Genomic DNA, 26,062 nt, shown 5'->3' on the forward strand with positions numbered 1-26,062 from the left:
GAGGGTGAGGTGATCCCGGGCTGTGCCATTGCCATTGCGAGTCATTGAGATGGCCGTTGTTCGGCGGGTCACAAAAAGGACGAAATCGCGTGGGAACGTTGCACGTTTCGCAAGGACACAGAGTACAACAAGTTTACAGCCTGATGAAAGAGGCGAGAGAGGGGGGAAGGATGAAGGCTGAGAGCATTATGCCGAGTGAACCCTGAAGCGATAGATGCAGGTGTACTCGTTGTGGCCGTGGTTGGAGAGGATCTCAAGACGGATCTGGTTGTAGGCGGCCGAGTCGACAGCAACGTTGGCATGGAGGACGCCACCCCAGAGGAGGTCGGGCGAAGCGGGGTCAAAGACAAAGACCGGCGAGTCGGAGCCAGCCGGAAAGATGGGGGTCCAGGACGCGCCCGAGTCCGGTGAGCCGTAGACGCGGAACTCACGCGGAGCCGACGACGAGTGCAGGAGGACGGCGGCAGGCATGTGCTCGAGCGAGATCGAGGTGACGGCAACGGGCTTGGAGAGCTGGACGGTGGCAAAGCCTGCGTCAGCGGCCATAGCCCAGCAGTCACCGACGCCAGCCGACGGAAGGAGCATGGCAGTGGCGCGCGGAATGGAAGGCGCGGCGACCCGGAGCGGCGAAGTGACCTTGGAGAGGAAGGCGGCCATGGCCTCGGCCATCGATGCCGACATGCCGCCGGCCGGCGACCAGTCCGGCGAGTGCTGGACGACAAAGCCGTCGGCAGCGTGGTCAACAAGACCAGTACGATCAGCATGGTACTTGGCGAGCGAGGCCGCGACGAGCGCCTGCGCCTCGTCGGCGGAGACGCCGGCGACAACGTCGACGGTGCCCGAGTCGACAGCCGCACGGACCGAGTCGCGGACCATGGCGGCAATGTCGGCCTTGCCGTGCTCGAGCACGTCAGCGGCAGTCGGCATCGAGATGGCCTCAAGCCGGTCGGCAACCGCAGCCTCAATGAGCGCGGTGAGCTGCGAGGTGGTGACAAAGCCTGCGTCGTCGATGAGCTTGCGGACAGCGTCGACCTGCTCGGTGGCGGCAGCGGCGCCAGCGGCGGATGCTGCCTTCTCTACAGCGGCGAGCTGGGCCTTGAGCGCGTCGACCGCACCCGAGAGGGCGTTGATTTGGGCGTCGGCGCGGGCGAGTGCCTCGGTGACGGCCGGCGACGGCGGCGCTGGTGAGCTGGATGCTGGGGCGGGGGCCGGGACCGGTGCAGGCGCAGGCGCGTTCTCGAGCGCTGTCACTGCGGCGTCAAGCGCCGCAAGCTTCGGCTCGAGGCTCGCCACCGATGCTGCCACCGCTGACAGCTCGGCGCGGACAGCAGAGTCGTCGTAAGCTTCGACGGGCGCCGGGCTCGGAGACGGCGCCGAGCTTGAGTCTGCCGCGGCGGCGGCGGCCTCGGTGGCTGCCTGAGCTGCGGCAGCGGCGTCAGCAGCGGCAGCAGCATTCGCAGCCTGGGCCTCCTCCACAGCCGCCACCTGGTCAGCCAGCTCCGAGAGAACTCGCGAGAGCTCGTCGAGCTGGGTCTTGGTGGCCGTGCGGACCTCGTCAACGCCAGAGGTGGCTGCAGTGGCCCGCTTGCGGACAAGAGCGACCTCGTCCTGGCTCGCCTCCAGCTTGCCCGAGAGGCCCTCGACCCGACCGGTCAGGGCGCTGAGCTTGGCGCTGAGCTCGGCCAGCGCAGCGTCGTCGACAACCGGTGGCGCCGGGGCAACAGGGGCCGGAGTCGGCGGCGGAGGCGGGGGCGGAAGCGCAGCGATGGCGTCGGCGACCGCAGACGGAACGGCCTGGGACACTGCGCCCGGCACCGAGGAGGAGACTGCAGACGCAACAGCAGACGCAACCGTGGCCGAGATGTACTGCTTCAACTCGTCCATGTCAAAGTCGGGCGAGAGCGGCGGCGGCGGCGGCGGCGGCGGCGGCGGCGGCGGGAGCGACGACGCTGGGCTGGGGCCGGGACTGGCCGGGAGCGTCGGGAACGTCGGAAGCGACGGGAGCGACGGGAGCGACGGGAGCGTCGGGAGCGACGGGAGCGACGGGAGCGACGGGAGCGACGGGAGCGACGGGAACGCAAAGTCAAACGACGGAACAGAGATCCACGGCAGGTTGGCGAGGGTCGGGAAGGTCGGGAAGGTCGAAAGGCTCGGCAGCGCCAACGAAAAGGTTGGGAGCGACGGAAGCGACGGAAGCGACGGGAGCGACGGAAGCGACGGAAGCAACGGGAGCGCAGCGGGGAGCGGCGGCGTTGAGAGCTCCGACAGCGCAGGAGCGACATGGCCCAGCGCCGGCGGGCCAGTCCAGGTGCCGATGAGGAGAACGAGGACCATGATGATGAGGCCGCGCCAGACCGAGCCGTGCTTAAAGTAGCGGTTGTCGTCGAGGAAAAAGATCCAGCGAAGAGTAGCGCCGACCCAGAGGTTGAGGGCAAGGGCAAGAGCGCCAATGACATGGATCATTCGGACGAGGAGGGCCGGATCGGCGACCGGCAGAGCGTGAATGTCACCATCGGGGCCGGGCACCGGGGTGTCCATCCGTGGCGGCGCTTGAACCTTGACATCAAAAACGCCCGCCACCCGCGGCGAGAGCGGCGAGGTCGGCAGCGGCGACATGGAAGTACGGGCGAGCCGCGGCGGCGAGCCAGCGTCCGAGGCGACTGATGCCGCCGTGGCCTCGCCGGACGGCTCCTCGGACGTCTCGTCCGAGGCCGACTCATCCTCGCTGCTGCTCTCGGCACCTTCGTCGTCAGAGAGCTTCTCGCCAGAATCATCAGACTCGCCCTCGTCATCATCGTCATCGTCATCGTCATCGTCATCGTCCGAGACCGACGCCGAGGCGACCTCCTCGGAGAGCGACTCGGGCGCCGGCGAGGGCGAGGGCGAGCGCCGGACCGAGCGCGAGCGAGTGGCCCGAGCAGGACGGCTCCGAGTGGCACGTGCAGTGCGTGCGGGACGGGCCGGAGCAGGAGCAGGAACCGGAGCTGGCGAGGCCGGAGCTGCGCCAGCAGCAGCGCCTCCCGTGTCGTCTTCGGGCGCCACCGAGACGGTGCGGTTGCGGAGGCGGCGGGAGAACCGAGTGGGCGTCACCGACCGGGAAGCTGAACCACGCGGCATGGGTCCACCAGTAGCAAACAGTCTGTAGTTGCCCTCGTTTGCCAGAGCGGTGTGTGCTGTTTCCAACTCAGACAAGAGCTCAGGCCAGGGGGGGGGAAGGGGGGGGGGGGCTGGGGGGGCGAAAGCGCGCGGTGCGTGATGGCGCGAGAGTCGACCCGACGCATCATTCAATCAAACAACTCGTGAATTAATCGTTGGCAGCGGTGGCGTGAGCCATCGGTCGCTGAACGATAAGCGACATGAAGGGAATGCCCATAAGAGGGGGGAAGGGAATGGAGGGCGGGAGGCTCATATACGTACACATAGACACAGTTCTCTTTGCTCATAGGCTACAAACAAAGTAGCAAAGGTATGTGGGTTGGGAGGGGTGGGGGGGGGGGGGGAGGGGGAGGTGGTGGTGGGGGAGTGGGGGGGGTGGGGGGACGGGACGGGGGGGTGGCGGGGCGAAGTGGTGGCGAGGTGCGGGATACGTGGAGGGGGTGGTGACAGGGAACAGGGGAGCACTCATGGAGATGTGGATGTGGTACAATGGGATGGTGTGCGTTAGGAAGAAGGAGTATGTCTGCATCGTCGATGTCTGCGGCGTTGCTCGCCAAGCAGCTGAAGGCGGCGACAAAGAACCCCATCGATGGGTGCAAGGTCGGCCTGGTGGGTGACGACATCTACCACTGGGAGGTTTACATGGCCGGCCCGCCGGACTCAACCCACGAGGGAGGAGTCTTTCGTGCTGAGCTTGAGTTTCCCAAGGACTATCCGTACAACCCGCCCAAGATGTCCTTCACCTCCACCATGTGGCACCCGAACATCCACGGCCCGCCGGACACCGGCAAGGTTTGTATCTCCATTCTCCACCCGCCGGTGGAGGAGTTTGGCTCGGGTGAGTCGCTCGCCGAGCGGTGGAATCCCATCCAGACTGTCGAGACCGTCCTCATCTCGGTCCGCTCGCTGCTGGGCGACCCCAATCTCTCGTCGCCGGCCAACATCGACGCTGGCGTCGAGTACCGCAACGATATGGACGCGTACAAGGCCCGCCTCCGCGAACTCTGCGAAAAGTCGCTGCGCGAGCTGCCCGAGGGCTTCCAGCCGCCCGAGGCTGCTCCCTCTGCCCCGGTCGTCCGCGAGGACTCGGTCCAGTCGGTCGGCGACTGGGTTCTGGAGGAGGACTCCGAGTACGACGAAGACGAGGAGGACATGCTGGAGTCGGACTGAGACCGCAATAACATCATTTGTACACACTCTGCCGTGCACCTACGCTGATTCAAACAGCGTGGCGTCAAGCCGGATGCTACCACAGAACACACTCGCCGCCGGCCCGGTCATCAGGCACCGAGCGTCGTCGCCGTCGATGGCGATGTCGAGAAAAGCACGCGCGCGATCGAGGTCAGCGACAACAGCGCCAAGGTTGAGCGCTCCTGTGTCGACGCCCGTCGCAGCGAGCGCAGGCAGCGGAAAGTAGACTCGGACTGGAGTGTCCACGAGACCGGCTCGGACGCAGGCCGCCGCCGCTGCGCACGCGCCCGACCCGCACGCCTGCGTCTCGCTGGCCGACCGCTCGTAGACCCGCAGCGCGAGCCTTGACCTGTCGATGACCTGCACAAACCCGATGTTGGCCCGCGCCGGAAAGACCGGGTGACGCTCGAGCTTTGGGCCGACCGTGCTCACTGGCGCGGTCAGCACGTCGTCGACCACCCACACGCCATGAGGATTACCCATGTCGACGAGCAGAAGCTCGGGTCCGGGCGCGTACCCGGGCAGCCGAGGCGCGATGGCCTCGCGGTGCTGGCAGCCACCGCCGTCGGCAATGGCAACCTCAAAGCCGGCCACGGCCGGACCCATGTCCACCGTCACCATGTCGATTGCATCTGCCGACGGGAGCGTGCCGGGCGCAAGCGGTTCGAGGTGCAGAACGATGGTGCGCGCGATGGTGGCGGCAGAGAGCACCGTTGTTTCGGGCGAGACGAGCCCCGCATCACGGATGTACTTGGCAAAGCATCGCGCGCCGTTACCACACTGCTCGACTTGAGCACCATCACCGGCGTTGTAGATCAGGTAGCGGAACGAGGCTTCGTTGCCGTCGCCGGGCTCGACAACCAGCACCTGATCCGCGCCCACGCCACGATGGCGGTCGCTGAGCGCAATTGCCGCAGCCGCAGTCATCGGTGGGACCTCCGGCGAGCTCACCCTGTCCACAACAACAAAGTCGTTGCCTAGGCCGTGCATCTTGGTGAACGGTAGTGTGAGCTGTGCCGCCATCGGTCCGAGCAGAGCGAGGAACAGCGTGTGTGTGTGTGTGAGAGAGAGAGAGAGAGCGGGAGCGGGCGGCGCGAGAACCAGAGCGAGTGAATGAGCAAGAACGAGAAGAGAGAGTGCGCACGCTCGCGCGCGTGTGTGGCTGGCTGGCTGGCTGGCTGGCTGGCTGGCTGGCTGGAGCCTGGTTCGGGCGGCAACAGTTGGGCAGTCAGTCGAGTCAAGCGACAGACGGGCGAGGGGGGGAGCGGCACAAGGCGGACGCGCGAGTGATTGATTCCGGACCGAACAAATGGAACGGTTGGGGAAGGACGGGTGGCAGCTGGCTTTTGCCCACGCACCGCCGGGTAAGCGGACAGGACCGGCCAAGGATGCGAGGGTGGGGACTGAGCACGCCTCTCTCACATACTTTGAGCGACAAAGGTGCTATGTCGTCGAGTGTGACTGACAGTGACTACAGTGGAAGTGACTCGGGCTCGGACTATGGCTCGGACTATGGCTCGGAGGAGAGCAACGTGACGGAGACTGGGACGGCGACGACGACGGGGACAGGCGCTTCGTCGTCGACAGCAGAGTGCTCATCGGATGCGGCTGCGGCCAAGTTTGGCGTGTCAAAGGTGCTGACAAAGCTGCAGAACGCAAAGAAGTTCCGCATCGTCTCACGGCGGCAGGACTTTCCCGACGACGACGACGGCGCAGGAGATGGCGACAAGGGGAAGAAGAAGAAGAACAAGAAGAAGAAGAAGAAGGGCAGTAAGAAGAAGAGCAAAAAGGCCAATGCCAAGCGTAAGCGCAAGGGGAAGCACGCATCGTCGTCGTCTTCGTCGTCTGATGCCTCCACGTCCGAGTCGTCGGTCGAGGGCAGCGGAGGCGACCCCGAACTCGCACGGAAAAACAAGAAGATCGGCGTCTCTGTCCTCATTTCGGCCACCGCCGAGGTAGACAAGGCGGCGAGCAAGGCTGGGCGGCAGATTGTGGGCAACATCCGGGCCGACTTTGCCGCCGCTGACTCGTCGGCGGAGCTGGACACGGTGCTGGACATTGCGCCGGCCAAGGAGCAGGTCAAGGCCTTTGACCGATACGTCCACAAGCTGGAGAAGAAGCGGCCGTTTCTGGCGCGTAACAACTTTCTCGTGAGGCGGCTGTACCACGGCACGTTTGCCAAGTGCACCATCGGGTTCAACGGCAACACCGAGCTCTGCTCCATGCCCGAGTGCAAGCTGTGCTCGATTCTTCGCGAGGGCTTTGACCTCGACGCAGCGCCGTGCTGGGGCGCACGGGCTCGCGCGCATCCGTCGCTCCTCACCACCAGCTCGGGAGGATCTGCGCTGACGGTGACGCCCAAGCAAGCACCGCTCTCGCAGACCATGGCCGCAGTGCTCGAGGGCGACGAGTCGGTGTCTGAGCTTGACGACAACGAAGACGACGACAACAACAACGCTGCAGGCACGGGTGCAGGAGACGACGACGACAGCTCGGACTCGCATGTGACCATCCGTCGGCGACTCGGCGCCGGGCTCTACTTTTCGCCATCGCCGCTCGAGGCCGAGGAGTACGCGACGCTGATGCCGAACCCGCTTGGGCGGCACGGGCGGCGGGTCCTGCTCGTGGCGCAGGTTGCGGTGGGCAACCCGTACGGGACGTACATGTACACCGACGAGGAGATCGACGACGGCGTGTACGACTCGCTCCAGGGCCTCGAGGTCGATCTCGAGCATCCGCGCGGGCAGTTTGCACGGAGCGAGTTCTGCGTTCGCGACGCAGCGGCGGCACTGGTCACGCAGGTTGTGGTGTACGCCTCGCGCGAGCGGTCGCTCTGCCCGCGGTGCGGCGTCGGTGTGTACTATCCAGACCGTGCACAGCGGGTCATCCGCTCCAAGTTTGCCACCTTTTGCTCCAAGCGGTGCGGTCGGCAGTACGCGGTGGCGCTCCGCGCCATGCGCAAGCTCGTCGCGCGGACGCCGCGCAAGCCGGACAAGTGGATGGCGTCGTTCTGGGAGGAGACCGACTCGGAGGAGCCGTGCGTCATGGTCGACATCTGGCCCGGCTCGGTTGAGTGGACCATGATCGAGATCGAGTTCAAAAAGTCGATGCCCGCGATCAACATCTCCAAGATCTACCGGGTCCAAAACGAGCACCTCTACCACCGGTACATCGAGGAGTTGCGCTCGGTCCGGAAGAAGACAAGCGGTAACGGGAACGAGAAGCTCCTCTTCCACGGAACGTCGTCGACCGAGCCATCGCAGGTCTACACCTCGGAGGAGGGCTTTGACCTCCGCTACTCGGACTGGGGCATGTGGGGCCGTGCCTCGTACTTTGCCGCCCGGGCCAACTACTCGCATAGCTACGCGTACTACGAGCCCTCGGGCCATCACACCATGTTTGTGGCCAAGGTCATTACCGGCGAAGCCGCTCAGATGGACCCGAACTCAGGCATCCAGCGCCCGCCGCTGCTCACCAAGGACTATCCCGTCGTTCCGACTGACCAGTGGGGCAGCCCCGTGAAGCACGCCAAGGAGCTCAAGGCCAACGCCCGCATCCACAAGGCCAAGGCCAGCGCCAAGCGCAAGGTCAAGGTCAAGCACGCCCGCTACGACACCGTCACCGGCTTTACCGGCGGCACCCGCGTGTACATGGCCTACTCATTTAAGGCCATGCCCGCCTACCTCGTCACCTACACCGTCGACAACGGATGGTGAGGTTTTGATGTGTCGAGTCCCATGTTGAGCCCCATGGTGGGGCCCACCATGGGCGCCCACTATGAGCCTTGATGCCAAGGTCATCACCGATTCGCGCCCCGCGCGCGGCGCGCCGCGCGGCGCTCACTGCCCCCCCCCCTCACACGCCGATAAACACTGTTTGGCAGTATCTCGACCCACACGACATCGAACTCCTCGCAGCATCCTGCAGCTAGAACACGACTCAATCTGTGGTTAGCTTCCCACCAAAGCTATTGTCGGCTGTGTCGCCAAGCCAGACGGCGGCGGGTGGTGGCAGGCAGCGGGGGTGACGGCACGGTCCACTTGTCGTCGGGTAGGCCGTGATGGTGGCATGCGATGCTGGTGCTGTCAAATGGTGCCAAGACTACTTTGGCGAGTGCGTGTACGATACTCAGGGACAGATCTCTGTCATCCTTGGCATCATGTCTACAGGATGGTGGCTTGTTTGCCAAGCACCTCAGATCTATACCAACTTTAAGCGCGGTAACGCAGACTCGCTTGCCCTTCCCTTCCTCCTCCAGTGGCTCTTTGGCGACATTCTCAATTTGCTCGGCTGCCTTCTCACCAACCAGCTGCCTACCCAGGTACGTCCAACCTCACCTACCTTCCCCTCTTACCGCCCCTTTCCCTCTTCTCAACACATACTACCCTCCCTCCTTCTTCCCCGTCCGTCTCTATCCCTACCCCTACCCCTACCCCCCCGCTCCCCCCCCTCCCACACCCTGCCCTCTCTGTCGGACACATTGGCGCGATCCATTGGCGCTCTCCCCTCCCCTCCCCCCCCCTACACACACCCCTATCCCTCCCTCCACTACACATGTACACTTGAGCTCTCTAGTTCAAGCCAGAGATGTCAAATCCATGGGAAAGGGTTCCTGGCCTCTTTGTTTTCCCTTGAACCTGGGCCCGGCCAGAGGTATGGGTATTCGGCTCGGGCACTCGGCTCTCGGTTCGACGACTGGCGACGACGGGTCGAGCCAACACGACGCGAGTCGACTTGGCAGGAGAGGCGACTGATCACCTCGCTTGTCCAACCACCGCCATTGCTACTCACTTGCATCTCATGGTTGCTATGCCTGCAGTTGTATCAAGCTATGTACTTTGTCTTTATCGACACAATCCTCTTCTCGCAGTTTAGCTACTACTCGATCAAGAACCGCGGCAAGAAGGCCAAGTCGCTGACGACCGAGAGCTCAGCCCTGCTGAGCAAGCCGGGCGGGCCAGGCGTGGCTTCGCCAAATGTAGTCATCGGGACGCCGGTACATGGCACCGGTGCGTCAGAGACCACACGCCTGCTCTCTGGAGCGTCGCCGCTGTCGACAGTGACGCCACCGGGCATGGGCACGCCTTCCATCCCGTTCTCAACCGTCCACTCTACTGTCAACTCGATGTACTCAACCAGTGCGTCTCAGCCAGGCGTGCCTGCCGCCAACGCCACCCGCCTGCACTCGATCTTTGTCTTTCTTGCTCTTGGCCTGCTGACCACGGCGAGCTTGGCGCTGGAGCCGTCGTCTCTTGCCGCCCGGGTGGCCAGCCCCGGCGGCCGCGTCCTCCTTATGCACACCTCGGGCAAGACGATCAACATCATCGGCACCATCCTGGCTTGGTCGTCGGCGGCGTTTTACCTAGGCTCGCGCACCCCGCAGATTGTCAAGAACTTCCGCCGCCGCTCCACCGACGGCCTCTCGCTCGCCATGTTCTTCTTTGCCGTCATGGGCAACCTCTTCTACGCCGTCTCTATCTTCCTCAACACCCACGGTTGGCATGAGTACCGCAATCGCCTCCCATACATCATCGGCTCCATCGGCACCCTCTGCTTTGACTTTACTATCTTTACCCAGTTCCAGATCTACAAGGGCAACGTGCCCGCAGAGGTCACAGAAATCGACCCCGAAGTCCAGCCGCTGCCTCCCGCTCCGGCCAACAACACCTCGGTCCCAGCTCCGTAAAACACCCCCCCCCCACACACACACACACACACACATCCAAACTAGCCGCAATTAGGCACGTTTCTCTCCGGAAAAACAAGACTTTTTTGTTCTTTGAGCCGCACGTTATGACCCGCACTTCCGCGATGGCCTCCCTGTGCTGCTCTTCGGGTGCTACCACCCGGATTCTTTACCTTTCACTTTTCCTTTGCTTCCTCGCCGTCGCCTCTGATGGGGCCTCGGTGACTTACGCGTCCAAGTTTACCCGTGGCGACGTCATGGCGACCGGGACGTGCCATCCCAACGCGCTCGAGGTCAAATTGACGATCCCTGCGGGATATGCCATTTTGGGCTCGTCCTTTGTTCTCCGCGTCGGCTATCCCGACGCAACGGCCCTGTTCAACATCGACGGCGAATGCGACCTCAGCCCTGCCGGATGCAATGCCGACACTTCGTCGCTCGTCATGGAGAATGCTGTTGCCGCCGGTACCGCCGTCTACACGGCCTCCGGCGACATCCAAACGTTTGCCACTGTCGCCGCGCCATTTATGGCACCGGAGTTTGACTCGGCCGGCGTTCCCGTCCTCGACCCGGCGACGGGGCTCGATCCGGCCAACCAGCAGCCACGCGAGGCGACCTTTACTGTCTCTGTCGACCCGTTCACTCTTGTGGACCTTAACTCGGGTGCGACTCAGCAGCATGCCGGCTTCTCCGAGGATGTCATCATCAACCTCCGCCCCATGCTCGCCGGCATGTCCGTGCCCATCGAGACCGACTACTCGGGCTCGATCGCCGCAGGCGTCGGCTGGCTCACCCCGCGTGACCTTGTTGCTTGGACCTCGACCAACGTCATGTCCGAGTACTTTGCCATCAAGGATATCGAGGTCCTCGAGTTCAACGTCCACGACGGCACCACGCCCAACACTGCCGGCAAGCTCCGCGCGCCGGACATCAACGGCAACTCGCCCATCGACATCACCCATCCCTACGACTACTCGGACGTCGGGAACGATGCCAACCCAGCAACGTCGGGCACGAGCTCCACTTACCGCTCCGTCTTTGGCGAGCTGCAGGGCTGCGAGTCGGCCGCGATCATCTCGTACGCCAACGTCAACGAGCTCTTCACCGACACCCGCCTCAACACCGACCCAACTCTCGTCACCGGCGACTCAATCACCGCTGACTCTGTTTGGCGCGGCACCATCATCGGCTACAATCCTAACAAGCTCGTCGCCGCCGCCGCCACGGGCCGGCCCATCAAGCCCAAGCCCATCACCCTCGAGGTCGTCGCCGTCAACTCGGCCGACTGCCCGTGCGGCACAAACAACCCGGTCCACATCGGCGACATCGTCACCTACGAGATGCGCTACCCGCTCATCTCTACCGACTATGCTGCCCTTGAGCTGACCCTCAACGTCCCTTCGCCGCAGCACGATGTGACCGGCACCACCTACTCGGGGCCGACTCCGATCGCTACCTATCCGGCGCCCAATGTCTGCACCCCAGCCGCAGACTCGGCCGCGACCCAGATCATCGGCTCGCCGTCACTTGCGGTTGACTCGGGCGCCTCACAGCTGACCTTTACCTTCCCCCCGCACTCGGACATGGACTCGATCTACCGCGAAATCGTCATCCGCTGCTCGTATACTGTCGTCGACGTCACCGGCACCGACCTCGACACCTTTTCAGCCACCGACGGCGCGCTCGAGAACTCCATCTTTGCCACCTCGGACGCCGACCTCATCGCCGTCCGCCAGCCACTCATCAACTTTCTGGGAACAGGCCTCCTCAGTGCCTCCTCCAGCAGTGTCACGGCCACCTGCTCCTCATGCCCGGCTAGCGACTGGCTTGACGCCATGACCGTCAACTTTTGCGATCCGGCCTCGCCCTCGGCCACCACCGTCGCCATTTCGCCACCGATCACCTCGCCCGTCGCTGCCTCGGTCTCGGGCATGGACGGCTCGGACATCGTCCGCCTCTCCGCCGCCTACAAGAACGTCCAGTCGGGTATCGCCCACAACGTTGTCCTCCATCTCAACCTTGACACCACCTGTTACGTTCAGCGGCCCGGCCCCTGTGGGCTCTCACTGACGGTCACCGACGGCGCGGGCTCGCCGCTCGCCTACACCCTTGCCGCCGAGTCGGATCTCTTCAGCACTAACTCGCCCGGCCTCATCGTCCACGCTGTCCCAGGCGATGGCGTCGCAATCATCGCATTCGACGTCGAGATCGCCGCTACCGTCGAGTCCGGCACGGTCTGCGCTGCGCCCACGGCTCCGCCCATGTGCTACCTCGGCCACTTTACCTCGCCGGTCCCAAGCTCGTGCCGCCTCTCGCCGGCCGCCACCGCCGCTGAGCTCACCGTCGCCGTCCCGAAGCTCGACACCCTCGACATCACCACCTCGTTCGACTACACCAACAAGGCCTCGGATCGCGTCACCCGTGACGATCTCGCCCCGTGCGAGACCGTTGTTCTCACCTACACGGCGACGTTCCCCGAGGGCATCTCGCCCGACGCCTCGTTTACTCTCGACTCGGAGGCGCCCGGCGAGTTTGTCATCGAGTCCGTCACCGTCACTTCGCCGGCGCTGACCTGGTCTGGAGCCGCCGCCGTGCTCTCCAACTCGAACTCGGAGGCCTCGATCAACCTCGGGACGATCGTCAACACTCCGGACAACATCGTCACAGCTGCCGACACCATGACCTTTGTCGCCACCCTCCGCGTCGATGGTGGAAGCATGGACGCTGCTGACCTCAAGTCGCGGTTCCGCACCACCGCTCGCATCGTCCTCTCCAACGGCGTCAACATCCGCCGCCGCAACTGGTTCGACGTCGTCCATCCCGTTCTCAACGTTGAGCTCGGCACCTCGCCGACCGTCATCGTAGACGCAGGCGATGCCGCCGTCTTCAACGCCCGCATCACCGTGCCGTCGTCGGCGCACACCGACACTCTCGATGGCGTCGTCACCCTTGCTGTCCCCGACCTCTTCATCGCCGACTTTTCCAGTGCCACCTCCTCGGGCTCGCACACGCCGATCTCCACTACGGTTGTCGATGGCAACCTAGTCGTTGTCCTCCCGCAGCTCGCGCCAGGCGCCGACCTCACCATCTCCATCCCAGGCTCCATCCCCACGACAGCGCCGTCGGGATCGACTCTCACCTTTACCGCCGCACGTACCTTTGCTTCGACTGCCGGCACGACCGCTGCCGGCTGCTACCACGACTACAGCCCGGCGCCTGTGATCATGAACCGGGTCCTGGCCTCGCCCGTTGCGGCCCTCACGCTCGAGTCCGGCTGCCTCGACGCTCTGCCGACGATTGTCCCGTCCGAGGCGCTCACCTACCACATGGCAATCACCCTTCCCGAGGGCGTCAACTACAACCCGACCGTCTACCTCGGCGCTACTGGTCCGCTGACGCTTGTCTCGGCAGTGGCGACGCTCGCCAACGGCTCGCCCATGACCAACGTCAACCTCAGCCCGGAGGCAGCGGCGGCCAACGCCGTCACGCTCCCGCTGTTCGACTCGGCCTCGCCGCCGGCGGTGACCAACCCGCCCGACAACATCGACACTGATGGCGACATCATCACCATTGTCGTTACCGCTGTCGTTAATCCGGGCGCTTCGCGCGGCGACGTCGTCACGCTCCTCGCCAACTACGCGTACTCGCCGGCCTCGGTCTCGGCTACGCCGGTCGCCACGGAAGTCAACCTCGCTCGGACAGTCTCGGCGCCGCTGCTCACCTTTTCGTCGTTTGTGGAAGCCGACGCCTCGATCGCTGCCGGGCCGCACGAGGCCGGCGACACGGCGACCTGGGAGCTGGTCCTCGATCACGATGCCAGTGCGACAAACGCTGCGGTCACCGCCCACGACGTGGTTTACACCGTGGTGACCCCTCCAGGCCTCGAAATTGCAGCTGCCTCGTGTACTCAGGCGACAGACGCCTCGCCGGCTCCGCCGGTTGCGGTCTCGGCCGTCGTCTCGCCCGCCAACGTCCTCACCGTCTCGACCGACGCTCTCGGCGTCCTCGACTCGATCACATGCGAGCTCTCGTATGTTCTCCCGGACTCGGTCGAGATCGGCGGCGTTTATCCGCTCGCCGCCGTTGTTGCTGGCACCTACCAACCACGGAGCTCGGCACCGTCAGCTCCTGCCTGTCTCCCGGCTTACACGCCGCCATCATACGCCGTCAACGCCGGTGCTGCCGCCGCGGTGACCATCAAGGCCTTGCCTGCTGGTGCCATCGTGGTCTCCCCGAGCTGCGTCGGGCAGGGTTTCACCCTCGCCCATGAGCTGCTCTCGATCACACTCAGCGTTGCCCTCCCGCGCGGCACGCTCACAGCCTCTGCCCTCGATCTCATCTTTGATGGCGCACCGTTCCTCTTCGCCTCCCCATCGGCCATCCTTGACGTCAACGTCGCCAACGGCGCGCAGGGCGTCCCGCTCTCGCTCCCGACCTCGGAGGTGCTCTCGGCCACGCTCCCGCTTGGTGAGCCGAACATGGTCATCGTCTACGGCGCGGCCGACACCTCGTCGTCGGGTACGATCACCGTCTCATTCACTGCCATGGCCCAGTCGACCGTTCAGTTCCCGCTGGAGGCCTGGCCCATCCGGACCGACGACATCACCATTGATGCCGCACTCGACTACACGACCACCACCGCCCAGCCGGCCGTGACCGCGGACTTTGATGCTGTCGTCCTCGAGCCCGCCGGACCTCTCCTCACGCTCACCGCCGGCTCCAACATTGTGGCCGATGGGCTTCTCGGCGTTGCCGGCGACATGGTTATCAACCTGGTCATTGCCAACGCGGAGAGCGACTATCCCGGTGTCGGCGCCGACATTGTGGCGCAAGACCTGGTCCTCAGGGTTGATCTTGACACTGCTGGCCTCCTCACCCTCCTGCCGGGCTCGGTGAGCGTGAGCGTCGATGCCGCTGCGATCCTCGACCTGAGTGTGACGTCCATCGCCGGCAGCGTCGAGATCACGCTTGGGGCCTCGCGGACCATTGCGCTTGGTGAGCAGATGGCAGTGAGCTTCACCCTGGTCGACTCTTCCGGAAACGGTTGCCAGACGTGCAGCTGGCCGGCGATCAGCGCGCAGCTCTCGTACCGTCCGGGTGGCGCGTGCTCGAGTGTCGATCAGGGTCGCGCGCTCACCGCCCACTCGGGCCCGGTTCTCGCGCCTGAGCTGCCGAGCACGCCGGTGGCCGGTGTAGCCTCGGTTGGATGCTACGAGTACGCTGTGCTCGAGGGCAACAGCGTGAGTGCGAGTTGTGGCGGCCTGGCTTCGACGCCGCTCCCGCTCGGGTGTGGCTGGGAGGTTGCGCCAAACAATGGATCGACGTACCACGCTATGCATGAGCTGCTGTGCGGCGGCGGCGCGACGCCGTCGTGTGCCTTTGGCGCCAGCTGCCTCATTCTTGCCGATGGCTCCGGAATCACGCCGGATGGCACGCCGTGCGCGACCGACGCCCTCGTCACCACGCCCAACCTGGTCGGCGCCTGCGGTGCGCCGACGCTGGTGAGCACAACCGCAAGCGGCGGGCGCGTCCTCATTCGCCGCAAGTCATCGGCGTGCTCGACTTCATGCGCGGCGCCTATCCGCGACTTTAACCTCATCAATGCCGGTTCGCCGAAGCTTGCGCTCGGCATCGAGCTTGCAGCCGGCGTCACCCTCGACACGCCCAGCGCGTGGTCGGCCATTGCTGGCGCGTACGACCTGCAGCGGTCGCTGCCGGCGCTCAAGCTGGGCGCCGGAGCCTCGCTCTCCTTTACCGTCAACATCCTAGACCTGATGGTGGAGCGCCACGGCGGACGGCTGGTCATCCCGTTCTCGACGGCGGTGCCCGAGTCGTTCTCGGCCGCGGTCTCGTTTGACGGCGGTGTGCCGAGCGTTGTGACTGGCTCGGCCTCGACCGAGCTCAACATTGCCATCCCGTCGGGAACGTCGACGCTGGGCGTGACGCTCACGCTCGACTCAAGCGTGAGTGGCAATGTGTACATCCCGGGCGTGGCTCTCGCGCCAGCGCTTGTCCGCGCAGTAGCGGCGACAAACCCGGACGTGTGCCTTGATCCCGACGCCGAGGCCTTTAACTGGTGAGCAACAGCAACTACGGGCTCGCACTCTCGGCTACTGCCGGTACGATGGACGGCGTTTGGCGGCCACTTGACTCGAACAGCGGCGGCGATGTGGCGTATGTCAACGGTGCGCTGCAGCTGAGCTCGACGTCGACGTCGGCGAGCATGGCGGTGGGTCAGCGGATCGAGCTCTCGCAGCCGCAGACGGCGCTCTACATTGCTGTGCGGTTCTCGAGCAACGACGTGAGTGAGGGCTACGTCCCTTACCTCTCGCTCTACATTGATGCCGAGCTGGCCTCGGGTGGCTTCCTTTACGGACGCGCGTTCCCGCTCCCGCCCGGCACGACCGCGACGCCCGAGATGATTGCCGGCACGCTCAACTTTGGTGAGCCGGTCACTGCCTTCCGCATCTACTCGATGATGCGGTACCGGACTGGGTCTGCCACCTTTGACGATGTCACGGTCTTCCCCACCACGACCTCGTGTGTTGGCCCGCCGCTGGCGGTTGCCTACGGCGATCCCCACCTGCGGACCTTTGATGGCCTCGACTGGTCGTTCCATGGCCTCGGTGAGTTTGTGCTCTCCAAGACCGATGTCTTTACTTCGCACATCCGCATTGTGCCAGCCGGCGCGGCAACGGTCAACGCCGGTGCCTCGGTGGCGCTCGCCGGCCGCCCGTCGGTGGCGATCGAACGGGCGAGCGGGAGTGCGTGGCCGACGATCTCAGTCCGCGCGGGCGACAGCAGCGCGTGGACGGCGGTCTCCACCGCCGACATTGTCGATGCCGGCACTCCGCTCAAGGGCCAGCTGGCTGGTGTGCCTGATGGTGTTCTCATCACCTTTGCCTGGTCAGGCGAGCTGACGGTGGCGCATCCGCTGCGTCTCACTGTCTTGTACCCGGGCTCGGGTGGGTACGGTCTCCGGATGACGGTCCATGTCTCTGGCTACGATGTTCAGTATCTGCAGGTCATGCCGACGATCTCGCGGTACAACCGTGGGGCGCTTACGGGTCTGCTGGGCAACGCTGATGGCTTGCCCGACAATGACGTGGCGACCGCCGATGGGGCAATCGGCACCGCCGACGATCTCGACTTTGTGTACTCTGCTGCGTTTGCCGACGGCTGGCGTGCGACGTCGGGCGCGCTGCCGGAAGCCGAGAATCTCGAGTTGAGCGTGCCTTCCCCGAGTGCGCGCGAGCGCCTGGGTCTTGCCGGATGGGGCGAGGCCGAAGTGGCTGCGGCGCGTGAGCTTTGCGCCGGCTTTGTTAGCCTGCAGTCGCTGGTGGATGCGTGCGCGCTGGACGTGCTCGCGTCGGGTGACAACACGTTTGCCACTGGCTACCTGTCTGTCAGCGAGCTGGAGACCGGGCAGGAGGCGGCGATCGACGGCAAGGGCCCGAATCCGGGTGTGCCGACGAACCCGGCCGCCCAAGGTGGCAGCAACAAGAGCGTCGGCGCCAAGATTGTGGGCGCGCTCGGATGGATTGTGCTTGCGCTAATTGTGGCGGTTATCGCCGGCGTTGTCGGCTGTATCCTCGTCCGCATGAAGACCAAGCCGATTGTGATCGGCGGAGAGAGCGGTCAAGACGCGATCAAGGCCAAGACCCCGCTGGATGCCAAGGCTCAAGACGATGAGAGCCTGGAGGCCGCGGGCTCGCGGTCGGGCTCGTCCGAAGGGGCCGACCAGACAGTGCCGCAGACAACGAGCTCGCATCGGACAACGCACAGCTCGGCGAGCTCCGACGAGGGATTGGCTATCCGCGCCGCGCCTGTGATCTCCGAGGTCGAGCGTAACGAGGCCCAAGCCAAGCACAAGGCTCATCTCGAGAAGCGCAAGTCGGTCATTCTCTCGGGGCTTGAGAAGCACCGGTCCGAGGTTCTAGTGGCGAGCGCCAATGCCAGGAAGACCACCGAAGCGGCGGCATCCAAGCCTGCCTCGCGGCCAATGGTTGCGGTCGACGATGCGCAGGCCACAGCCGCGCGCGCCGAGGCTGCCAAGCAGGCCGAAGCCCGAGCGATCGAGAAGGCCGCGCGGCGGGCCAAGAACGAGCAGCGTGCAGCGCGCAAGCGGCAGCACAACCTCAAGAAGGTCGCTGCGCTTACCACCTCGATGACCGACATCGATACTCCCGCAGTGGACGTCTCGGATGTCCAGCCCGTGGTCGGGCTGGCAGGTCCGTCCGAAGTGGTGCAGGCCGTAACGCCACGGTCTGATGCCGGCCTCCTCGACGCTGATGGGACGGACGGCGCTGCAGCCCAGTCAGGTGCCGCTGTTACTACTGGTGAGTACTCGTACTACGAGTACGATGAGGAGTGGTCGTCAGAACTGTAAATCCCAAGCATGAACCACTAGCTACACATCCTCGCTCTGCAAAGCGTCCTCGCTCATGTCGCTGCTCATCGGCTTGACGCTTTTGCAGCCGAGGCTGGCGTGCCGAGCTGTCGGACGCTATTTCAGCGTCGGATTGCTGACTGTCGGCTCGAGTGCTCAGAGATATTTCCACACATTTACTACGGATCGTCGCATTGTAGCTGGATCGGGCCCAACCGCACCATAGGTTGGTGGATAGAGTGTAAGCAATCAAGAGAAGAACTTGGACGGCTGGCTGTTGGCACTAGGTCCGTCGCCTTGCTGGGACAACTTCGCCTGCTCCTCGGCGACAGCGATAGGGGCGAGGAACGGGTTGTTCTCCACAAAGTAATGCTGTAGCATGCCGGCACTGGGCAGGAGTTGGCAACGAGCGGCCTGGAGATCCCTGCAAGTCACAGTGGTTCGGCCGTGGGCACAGGCCTCAGCCTGCATGGCCTCAAACATCTCGGCCACAAACTGCTCGACGGCTGCGTGGATGAGGGCAATGGCTGCCTTTTCAAATCGCAAGTCGCACTTGTAATCCTGCGCCACCTCGCGGATGACTCGCTGCATGGGCAGTCTCCGGATCGCAGGCGGGTCAGTCGGGTGCATGACGTCGTCGTTGGCGGCGAGAAAGTCGGCGACGGACGCCGCCGGAACGACCGAGGCGATGGGCTGAGGGCGCGGATAGTACTCGCCCCATCCCATCGGATCGACGAACCACGAGGTATGGGTGCCCCCGAGGTAGAGCAACAGCTCCTCGTCGTTCATCATTGCCTTGGCCAGGTGCATGACGGAAATGGCAGTCTCGCCACCGTCGCCAGCTGCGGCATCCTGGTCATCCCTGGCGGCGTTGCCGCCCAGCTCCAGGCACTCTGCCAGGAGGTACTCGATGACGGCCGAGGCGTAGATAATGGCGCCCGATCCAAGACGCATCGATCCAGCCCCAAGCGCCTCTGCAGCAGTCTTGAGCACCTTTCGAGCGTCAGTGGCGTTCATGGTGAGGCCCGAGAAGGCGTAGGAGGCAGTGCCAGATTCGCCGAGGAGAAGGCCTTGGTCACAGCCTTGACGCCCTCGGACACGGCATGCTTCGCCAACTCGCCCGGAAGAATCAGCCGGACGGCAGTCTGGATGGCCCGCGAGTCGACAGTCTTCCGCTTGTTCGCCTGCGAGAGAAAGACAGCCTCGGCCATCATCCGCCGGCCGTTGTCCATACACAGCGCCGTCGTCCACCGCAGCGCAGCATGAGAGAGCGAGAGCGAGGGATGGATCTGCTTGAGAACAGCCTGCGGGAACTCGCACAGCCCCACTTTGGCATGCTTGTTGTTGAACGACATGGTACACCCTCGGTGGAGAAAGAGAGGGAGATGTGTCGTGTTGTGTCGTGTCGTGGAGAGGGGGGCTGACAAGCGCGTGCAGGTGGACAGCCCCTGCAGGCGTGGGCGGGTGTTTTTTCTTCCTTTGGCGGAAGGTCGGGACAGGGTTGATGATCGTGATGGTGGACGCCATCGTGGTTGCCATCGTGGGTCAACCATGATTATGAGACACAAGCTGTTGTTTGTAGTGGCAGATGGTGGCTGGTGGTGGCTTGAGACTGCGTGCGTCAGGATACAGGGCCGAGTTGGGAGGGGGGGGGGGGGGGGGGGGGGCCAATAGTCACATCTCACCGCATAGAGCGGGTCGAGGCTGATGAGGTCGACGAGGGGCGGGCACGACCATGACGGAGCGAGGGACGCTCGCGGCGCGGCTGACGTGATGAGGCGACAGGGCGGGCAGAGGTGGATGATGATGTTGTGTGGGCGTGGAGGGCGGCGGCCGAGGGCGGCGGCGCGCGCAGAGCGCGGCGCGAGCGGATCTTGCGGGCGGTGGGTGATGAAGGCTCCGAGTGGCCTGAGCCGGTAAACGTCGGGCGCGCGGCAGCACGGTGGTGCTTGGGCACCATGGGAGCGAGGCCGTGGTTCTCCTTGTAGTCCGAGGTGAAGCGGATGGCTGGCGGAGCGGGCCTGGCAGCGGCGGCCGAGGACGGGCGCGAGCGGTCGGACCGCTGGGCGGCGAGCTCGTGGTGCTGGATGGGGATGACAACCTTGCTGTGCTGCGGCGCTGAGGCCGGGCGAGCCGGGGCCAGCTTCTTGGCCTTGATGACCTTGGGCGTGACCTTGAGGTTTCGGGTGATCTCGAGGTAGGCGCCATCGTTCTCATACTTGCCCTGATAGTTTGTGGCGGTAAAGAGCGAAACGAGGTGGCCAGCAGAGAAGAGCTCAAAGCCGTCTTGGACGCATTCGTGGGCGCGGATGATCATGGAGACGTCGTTATCGATGCAAAAGTGCTGGACGCGGTCAGGACCGTAGGTGGTGACGTCTGGCCCACGCGAGTTGGCGTGGACGCCGACGACCGAGTCCGAGGCGGTCGGATCGGACCAGAGCAGATCGCGGACAATGTGCTCGTGTCGAGTGCCGGCGAGCTGCGACATGACTACAGGCTTGGGCACGGCGCGGACGTCGTCAAGACCATGGACCGAGCCGCCGAGCCCTCCGTGGCAACAGAAGATCTCCGAGTCGATGAGGCCGGCCAGCGGGAGATGAGTAAAGGCGTCGTTGACGGCGGCCCAGACGGCGGCGCCATCGTGGTTTCCGAGACGCGTCAGACACTCGGCCTTAAAGCCGTAGTCGGCGTTGATGGCCGCATCCTCGTGGTTGCCCCGGATGAGAATGATCTGCGACGGGTAGCGGACCTTGAGCGAGAAGAGAAGAGCGACAACCTCGAGCGAGTGCGGACCGCGGTCGACAAAGTCGCCGAGGAACATGTACGAGACCAGCTCAATGTCGCCAGTGACGTGCTGCGGTGCGCCGTAAGTGCGGAAGAAGGCAAGCAGGTCGTTGATCTGGCCGTGGATGTCGCCAAAGACCTTGAACGGGGCCTTGGCCTCGACGAGGGTCGGCTCGCTAGCAAGGACGTCGCCAGCGCGCTGGGCGAGACGGAGGAACTCGGGTACGGTGAGCAGGTCAAACGGCTCGCCAGCCGGTGGCGGGGACCACGTCTCGCTTCCAAGGAGGAGCGGGTTGATGACCTTGGACGTCACGCCGTCCTGAGCCTTGGTGGGCGAGCGGGCAGCCGAGATGACGTCGGGATCGAGAAAGTTGACCTTTTTGCGGGCAGCCGAGCCAAAGGCCTCGGACATGTATGCAGCGTGTGCCTCGCGCCGCGAGCGAGCGTCGGCGTAGTGGGCCTGGCGAGCGGGCGTCATGGCCTTCCAGTACAAGGTGGCCTTGGCCTTTGGCGCGGCCGCGCGGGCGGGAGACGAGAACGGCGACATCATGGGCGAGACTGGCGGGAGGGCCAGCTGCGACTTTGCAGGCGTGGCGCCCGGGCGGAGCTGGGCAGCGGCGGCGGCCGACGATGAGCCGTGAATGAACGAGCCGCGGAGGCGGAAGAGCTTGGACGTGCCGCGGATGCGCATCTCGCCGACAGCGGTGTGGAAGGCGCGAAAGTCGAGCGAGCCTGCCGCGAGCGAGTCAAAGCCAAAGACGGTGGCCCAAGCCAAGGCGGCATCGGCTTCAGACTCGGCCTGTGGCGGGCGGGTGCCGCGGGCACGAGCGGTGGCGATGTCAGCCAACATGGCAGCAAACTCCGAGCCAGAGATGGTGCCGTCACCATCGGTGTCGTAGAGGGAGAAGATGTACGTGAGCCGCTCGGCGCCCCATGCGCCACCGTGCGGGGTGTGCGGATCCATGGCGATGATACCGACCTCAAACTGGTGGTAGTCGACGCGGCCGCGCGGGGAGGCGGTGTTGAAGCCGGCAAAGTAGAGCGCAGCCTTGGCAGCCGAGACCCCAAGCGAGGCCATGAGCTCAACAAAGGCCGGCTCGTCCAGAAAGTGGCCATCGGCTGCGTGAGCGAGAAACTTGGCCTCGATCCGTGACCGCTCCACAGGGCCGACCTTGGCCGCTGTCAGCAGCTCATGCGAGAGGTCAAACGAGAAGGTGGAGAGGATCTCGTCACGCGAGGCAAACGACTCGGGAATACTCGACATGCCAGGCTACCTCGTCGCCAACACTGCGTGGGGGGGGTGGAGGTATCGATGACCTGGCGGTGGAGTGTAGGCGAGAACAGGCCGTGTGCAAGGGGGGGAAGAGCAGGCGCGCGGACAAGGTGCACCGCGGTGGCGCGAGTTTTGGGTTTGTGGTTCAAATTTTTAGGATGTGGTGGTGGGGGGGGTGGGGGTGAGGAGGGAAAATTTGTCGTGGAGGGAGAAGGAGGGGGGGGGGGCAAGGGCAAGGGGAAAAAAGAGGCGATGCTCATGTACCACCACCGATCTCCTCCGTATAGGGGAGGGGATCCAAGATCTCTAGAACAATCCGTTCACTGCTGAGCGAGGCGCTGCCTAGCGCTGCCTCTCCCCCTCCCTCCCCCCCCCCCACCACCACCAACACCAACCACCACCCTCCGCGATTAGAATGGTTGGCTGGTTGGCAGTCGAGCCGACAAAGCCAGAATCAACCAAGTCGGCCACCACTCGACGGACACGTTGCGACCATGGCTCGTCGGAAGAAAGGCGGCGGAGATGCTTCAAAGAAGGCCAACCAGAAGAAGGCAAAGAAGGTGGTCGAGGTACGTTGAGGGAGAGGGAATGTGGGAGGGGAAGAGAGAGGAGGGGGGGGAGGAGAGGGGGGAGGAGAGGGGGAGGTGGGGGGGGGGGGGGGGGAAGAAGCGACAGACGGGTCGGCCTTCGTGATTTTGGTTGGTCACACACAGAGTGCGGGGTAGGTGGTGAGCAGAGGGACAGAGAAGGGACTTATGGAGGAGACGGGGTTGGATGAATGGGGTTGGGCGAGTAGGACAAGACGTTTGGGCTGAAGAACAAGAACAAGTCGCGGCGTGTGGCGCAGTATGTGGAGCAGGTGAAGAAGCAGGCTGCGCCCGGGTCGAAGCAGGACCGGGCGAGGGAGCGTGAGCGGGCGCGGCGGGAGCGTGAGAAGAAGGCTGCGGAACAGTACAACCAGCTGCTGCTCGAGACGAACAAGGTTGTGCGGTCAAAGAAGACGGCGCTAGCCGCAGGCGTTGACCCCAAGTCGGTGGTGTGCGAGTACTTTAAGCGCGGCCTCTGCTCCAAGGGCAAGCGGTGCAAGTACTCTCACGACATGGCGCAGGAGCGCAAGCAGAAGAAGCGCAACATCTACGCCGACGAGCGCGATGAGGCAAAGGCAAAGGAGGATATGAATGATTGGGACGAGGCCAAGCTCCGCGACGTGGTCAACCAGAAGCACGGCGCGCCCAACGCGACCAAAATTGTGTGCAAGTACTTTATCCAGGCCATCGAGGAGAAGAAGTACGGCTGGTTCTGGGTCTGTCCCAACGGCGGCAAGTCATGCAAGTACCGGCACGCGCTTCCTCCGGGTTTTGTCCTCAAGTCGGTGGCCAAGGCGCAGAAGGAAGACGAGGACGAGGGCCCGTGCATCGAGGAGATCATCGAGGAGAAGCGCAAGGAGATCAAGGATGGAACGCCGGTCACCGCCGAGACCTTTACTGCGTGGAAGAACCGCAAGGTGGCCGCCCGCGAGGAGAAGGCCGCCAAGCTGCGCGAGGAGAAGGTCTCGACGTACGCCAAGGGCGGCAAGGAAGGCCTTTCTGGCCGCGATCTGTTCGAGTTCAACCCCGACTCGTTTGTGGATGACGACGATGGTGTCGACAACTTTGACAACCGCCAGGACCGTGGCAACGCGAGCTCATCGGCAACCACCACCACCACCACCACCACTACGACTACTACCACCACCACCACCAGCAGCTCTGCACCCGCACAGGCTGACGCCGCCGATGGTGCAGGCAGCGGCGCTGCGGCTCCCGGCACTGGGCCGGAGGCCGGCGGCGATGCTGCCGAGGTCCAGGCGAGCTTGTTTGCTGCTGCCTCCTTGGAGGATCTTGACGATGACTCTGACGACGACGACGACGAGTAAACGTTGGCGCCAGTATGTAGACTGCAACAGTGTTGAGTGTTCGCGGTGATGCTGGCAAGGTCCAAGCGAGCTAGCTTGGTGATGACGCCGACGAAGAGTAAACGCTGGCGCCAGTCATAGGCAGCAGTCCTGAGTGTCGCCCAGCAGTTGCTCGGCGCGGGAGTCGGCGGCGACTCGCACCCGCTGTGGGAGCCCCGGCGTCAACCGGCACACTCCACTTTGCGCATCGACAGCGAACACCACTCATGGCGTTCAAGTTCGGGAGCGGCAAGAAGCCGGGAGGGTTTGGCGGCGGCGGTGGGTCCACCTTTGGTGGCGGTAACAAATCATCGTTTGGCGGTAGGTGGCAGGAGACAGAGCAGCGAGGAAGCAGAGGCGAGCGGGAAGGGGGCGGCAAGGAGGGTGAGGCAGAGAGTGGCGGGCGGCGGGGTGCGGTGACGAGTCACATTGGCAAGTCGCATTGGGCGGGAAGAGGGCCGGAGACTGACGGGACAGGGAGGGATGTACATGCACTGTGGGGGGTTATAGGTGGTGGCGGCGGGTTCGGCGCAAAGGCAGGAGGCTCTGGCTTTGGTGGTGCCGCGGCAGGTGGCGGCGGCTTTGGTGGAGGCGCCCGCAGTGGCTTTGGCGCCGGAGGCGCGGGATTCGGAGGCGGCGCAAAGTCCGCCACTGGCGGCTTTGGCGCAGGCGCTGCTGCAGGCGGTGCTGCCGGTGGAAACAGGTTCGGAGGCGGTGGAGGTGGCGCCTTTGGCGGCGGAGGTGGCGGGAGTACCTTTGGCGGTGGCGCTGGCGGGAGCAAGTTTGGCGCCGGCGCCGGTGCCGGGAACAAGTTTGGCGCCGGTGCCGGTGCCGGTGGCTTTGGCGGGAACAAGGCCGGCGGCTTTGGAGCCGGGGCAGGGGGAAACCGGTTTGGCGGTGGTGCCGCAGCTAGCGGTGGGGGCTTTGGCGCCTCTGGTGGGAGTGGATTCGGGGCTGGCTCCAACGGCGCCGCGGCTGCCGGCGAGACGGTCAAGTACTCCATGACTCGGCATCCGGAGGAGCGCAACCAGAAGCTGGTCGACATCGCCGCCATGCCCACATACCGGGGCCAGTCAGCGCTCGAGCTGAGGGCCGCCAAGTACGGGTTTGCAACCGGTGGGGCTGGAAACACCGGCGCCGCTGCAGGGTTTGGCGCAGGCGCGGCGGCTGGCGGCGGCTTTGGGGCCAACAAGGCCGCCGGCGGTGGCTTTGGGGCCAACAAGGCTACCGGTGGCGGATTTGGCGGCGGCGGCGGCTTTGGGGCCAACAAGGCTGCAGGCGGCGGCTTTGGGGCCAACAAGGCTGCAGGCGGCGGCTTTGGCGGCAACAGCGGCGGCTTTGGGGCCAACAAGGCTGCAGGCGGCGGTTTTGGCGGCAACAGCAGCGGCTTTGGGGCCAACAAGGCTGCAGGCGGCGGTTTTGGCGGCAACAAGGCTGCAGGCGGTGGCTTTGGTGCCAGCAGCGGCGGCTTTGGGGGGAACAAGGCTGCAGGCGGTGGCTTTGGCAGCAACAGTAGCGGCGGCTTCAAGATGGGTGGTGGCAACAACGCTGGCAGCGGCGGCGGCTTCAAGATGGGTGGTGGCGGCGGCAACAATGTGCGGCGGCTTCAGATGGGCGGCGGCGGCGGCACATGTGCGCGGCGGCGGCGGC

At 64.7% G+C, this 26,062-nt stretch overlaps 11 protein-coding genes across 12 annotated transcripts in view; 7 read left to right on the plus strand and 4 right to left on the minus strand.

Moving 5' to 3' along the window:
* Positions 1-124: 124 nt before the first annotated feature.
* AMSG_04717 (uncharacterized protein) lies at positions 125-3,117 on the minus strand (the record flags this gene model as incomplete). The annotated part of the gene is made up of 1 exon (XM_013902934.1): positions 125-3,117. One exon carries the CDS (start codon positions 3,115-3,117, stop codon positions 187-189), a length of 2,931 nt encoding a protein of 976 aa, XP_013758388.1. The 3' UTR covers positions 125-186.
* Positions 3,118-3,428: 311 nt separating this feature from the next.
* AMSG_04718 (ubiquitin carrier protein) lies at positions 3,429-4,355 on the plus strand. Its single transcript, XM_013902935.1, has 2 exons — positions 3,429-3,466; positions 3,665-4,355. The coding sequence occupies exon 2, from the start codon at positions 3,676-3,678 to the stop codon at positions 4,324-4,326; it is 651 nt and encodes a 216-aa protein (XP_013758389.1). The 5' UTR covers positions 3,429-3,466; positions 3,665-3,675; the 3' UTR covers positions 4,327-4,355.
* Positions 4,278-5,370, minus strand: AMSG_04719 (diaminopimelate epimerase; the record flags this gene model as incomplete). Its single annotated transcript, XM_013902936.1, has 1 exon — positions 4,278-5,370. One exon carries the CDS (start codon positions 5,368-5,370, stop codon positions 4,366-4,368), a length of 1,005 nt encoding a protein of 334 aa, XP_013758390.1. The 3' UTR covers positions 4,278-4,365.
* Positions 5,371-5,764: 394 nt separating this feature from the next.
* Positions 5,765-8,236, plus strand: AMSG_04720 (uncharacterized protein). Its single transcript, XM_013902937.1, has one exon. It carries the CDS (start codon positions 5,793-5,795, stop codon positions 8,061-8,063), a length of 2,271 nt encoding a protein of 756 aa, XP_013758391.1. The 5' UTR covers positions 5,765-5,792; the 3' UTR covers positions 8,064-8,236.
* Positions 8,237-8,402: 166 nt separating this feature from the next.
* AMSG_04721 (PQ loop repeat family protein) lies at positions 8,403-10,049 on the plus strand. The gene is made up of 2 exons (XM_013902938.1): positions 8,403-8,668; positions 9,167-10,049. The coding sequence occupies exons 1-2, from the start codon at positions 8,408-8,410 to the stop codon at positions 10,031-10,033; spliced, it is 1,128 nt and encodes a 375-aa protein (XP_013758392.1). The 5' UTR covers positions 8,403-8,407; the 3' UTR covers positions 10,034-10,049.
* Positions 10,050-10,140: 91 nt separating this feature from the next.
* On the plus strand, positions 10,141-16,113 carry AMSG_04722 (uncharacterized protein; the record flags this gene model as incomplete). The annotated part of the gene is made up of 1 exon (XM_013902939.1): positions 10,141-16,113. One exon carries the CDS (start codon positions 10,141-10,143, stop codon positions 16,111-16,113), a length of 5,973 nt encoding a protein of 1,990 aa, XP_013758393.1.
* Positions 16,114-16,157: 44 nt separating this feature from the next.
* On the plus strand, positions 16,158-18,422 carry AMSG_04723 (uncharacterized protein; the record flags this gene model as incomplete). Its single annotated transcript, XM_013902940.1, has 1 exon — positions 16,158-18,422. One exon carries the CDS (start codon positions 16,158-16,160, stop codon positions 18,420-18,422), a length of 2,265 nt encoding a protein of 754 aa, XP_013758394.1.
* A 156-nt stretch (positions 18,423-18,578) lies between these two features.
* AMSG_04724 (histone H3) lies at positions 18,579-19,808 on the minus strand. The gene is made up of 2 exons (XM_013902941.1): positions 19,502-19,808; positions 18,579-19,415 (listed from the first exon to the last, which is right to left on the minus strand). Exons 1-2 carry the CDS (start codon positions 19,775-19,777, stop codon positions 18,672-18,674), a joined length of 1,020 nt encoding a protein of 339 aa, XP_013758395.1. The 5' UTR covers positions 19,778-19,808; the 3' UTR covers positions 18,579-18,671.
* A 295-nt stretch (positions 19,809-20,103) lies between these two features.
* AMSG_04725 (serine/threonine protein phosphatase) lies at positions 20,104-22,470 on the minus strand (the record flags this gene model as incomplete). The annotated part of the gene is made up of 1 exon (XM_013902942.1): positions 20,104-22,470. One exon carries the CDS (start codon positions 22,468-22,470, stop codon positions 20,104-20,106), a length of 2,367 nt encoding a protein of 788 aa, XP_013758396.1.
* A 489-nt stretch (positions 22,471-22,959) lies between these two features.
* On the plus strand, positions 22,960-24,407 carry AMSG_04726 (zinc finger CCCH domain-containing protein 11). Its single transcript, XM_013902943.1, has 2 exons — positions 22,960-23,048; positions 23,276-24,407. The coding sequence occupies exons 1-2, from the start codon at positions 22,974-22,976 to the stop codon at positions 24,392-24,394; spliced, it is 1,194 nt and encodes a 397-aa protein (XP_013758397.1). The 5' UTR covers positions 22,960-22,973; the 3' UTR covers positions 24,395-24,407.
* A 199-nt stretch (positions 24,408-24,606) lies between these two features.
* The window catches only part of AMSG_04727, a gene marked incomplete at both ends in the record, with an annotated part of 3,434 nt that continues 1,978 nt past the window's right edge, over positions 24,607-26,062 (plus strand). The window contains 3 exons of one of the 2 annotated variants that reach the window (XM_013902944.1): positions 24,607-24,733; positions 24,923-25,605; positions 25,714-26,007. In XM_013902944.1, coding sequence (XP_013758398.1) covers positions 24,640-24,733; positions 24,923-25,605; positions 25,714-26,007 — 1,071 coding nt within the window. Of the gene's footprint in view, positions 24,734-24,922; positions 26,008-26,062 lie in introns of both variants that reach the window. The other variant, XM_013902945.1, reaches the window with a different exon arrangement.

Source organism: Thecamonas trahens, assembly GCF_000142905.1.
Source record: "Thecamonas trahens ATCC 50062 unplaced genomic scaffold supercont1.20, whole genome shotgun sequence".
Lineage (NCBI taxonomy): Eukaryota > Apusomonadida > Apusomonadidae > Thecamonas > Thecamonas trahens.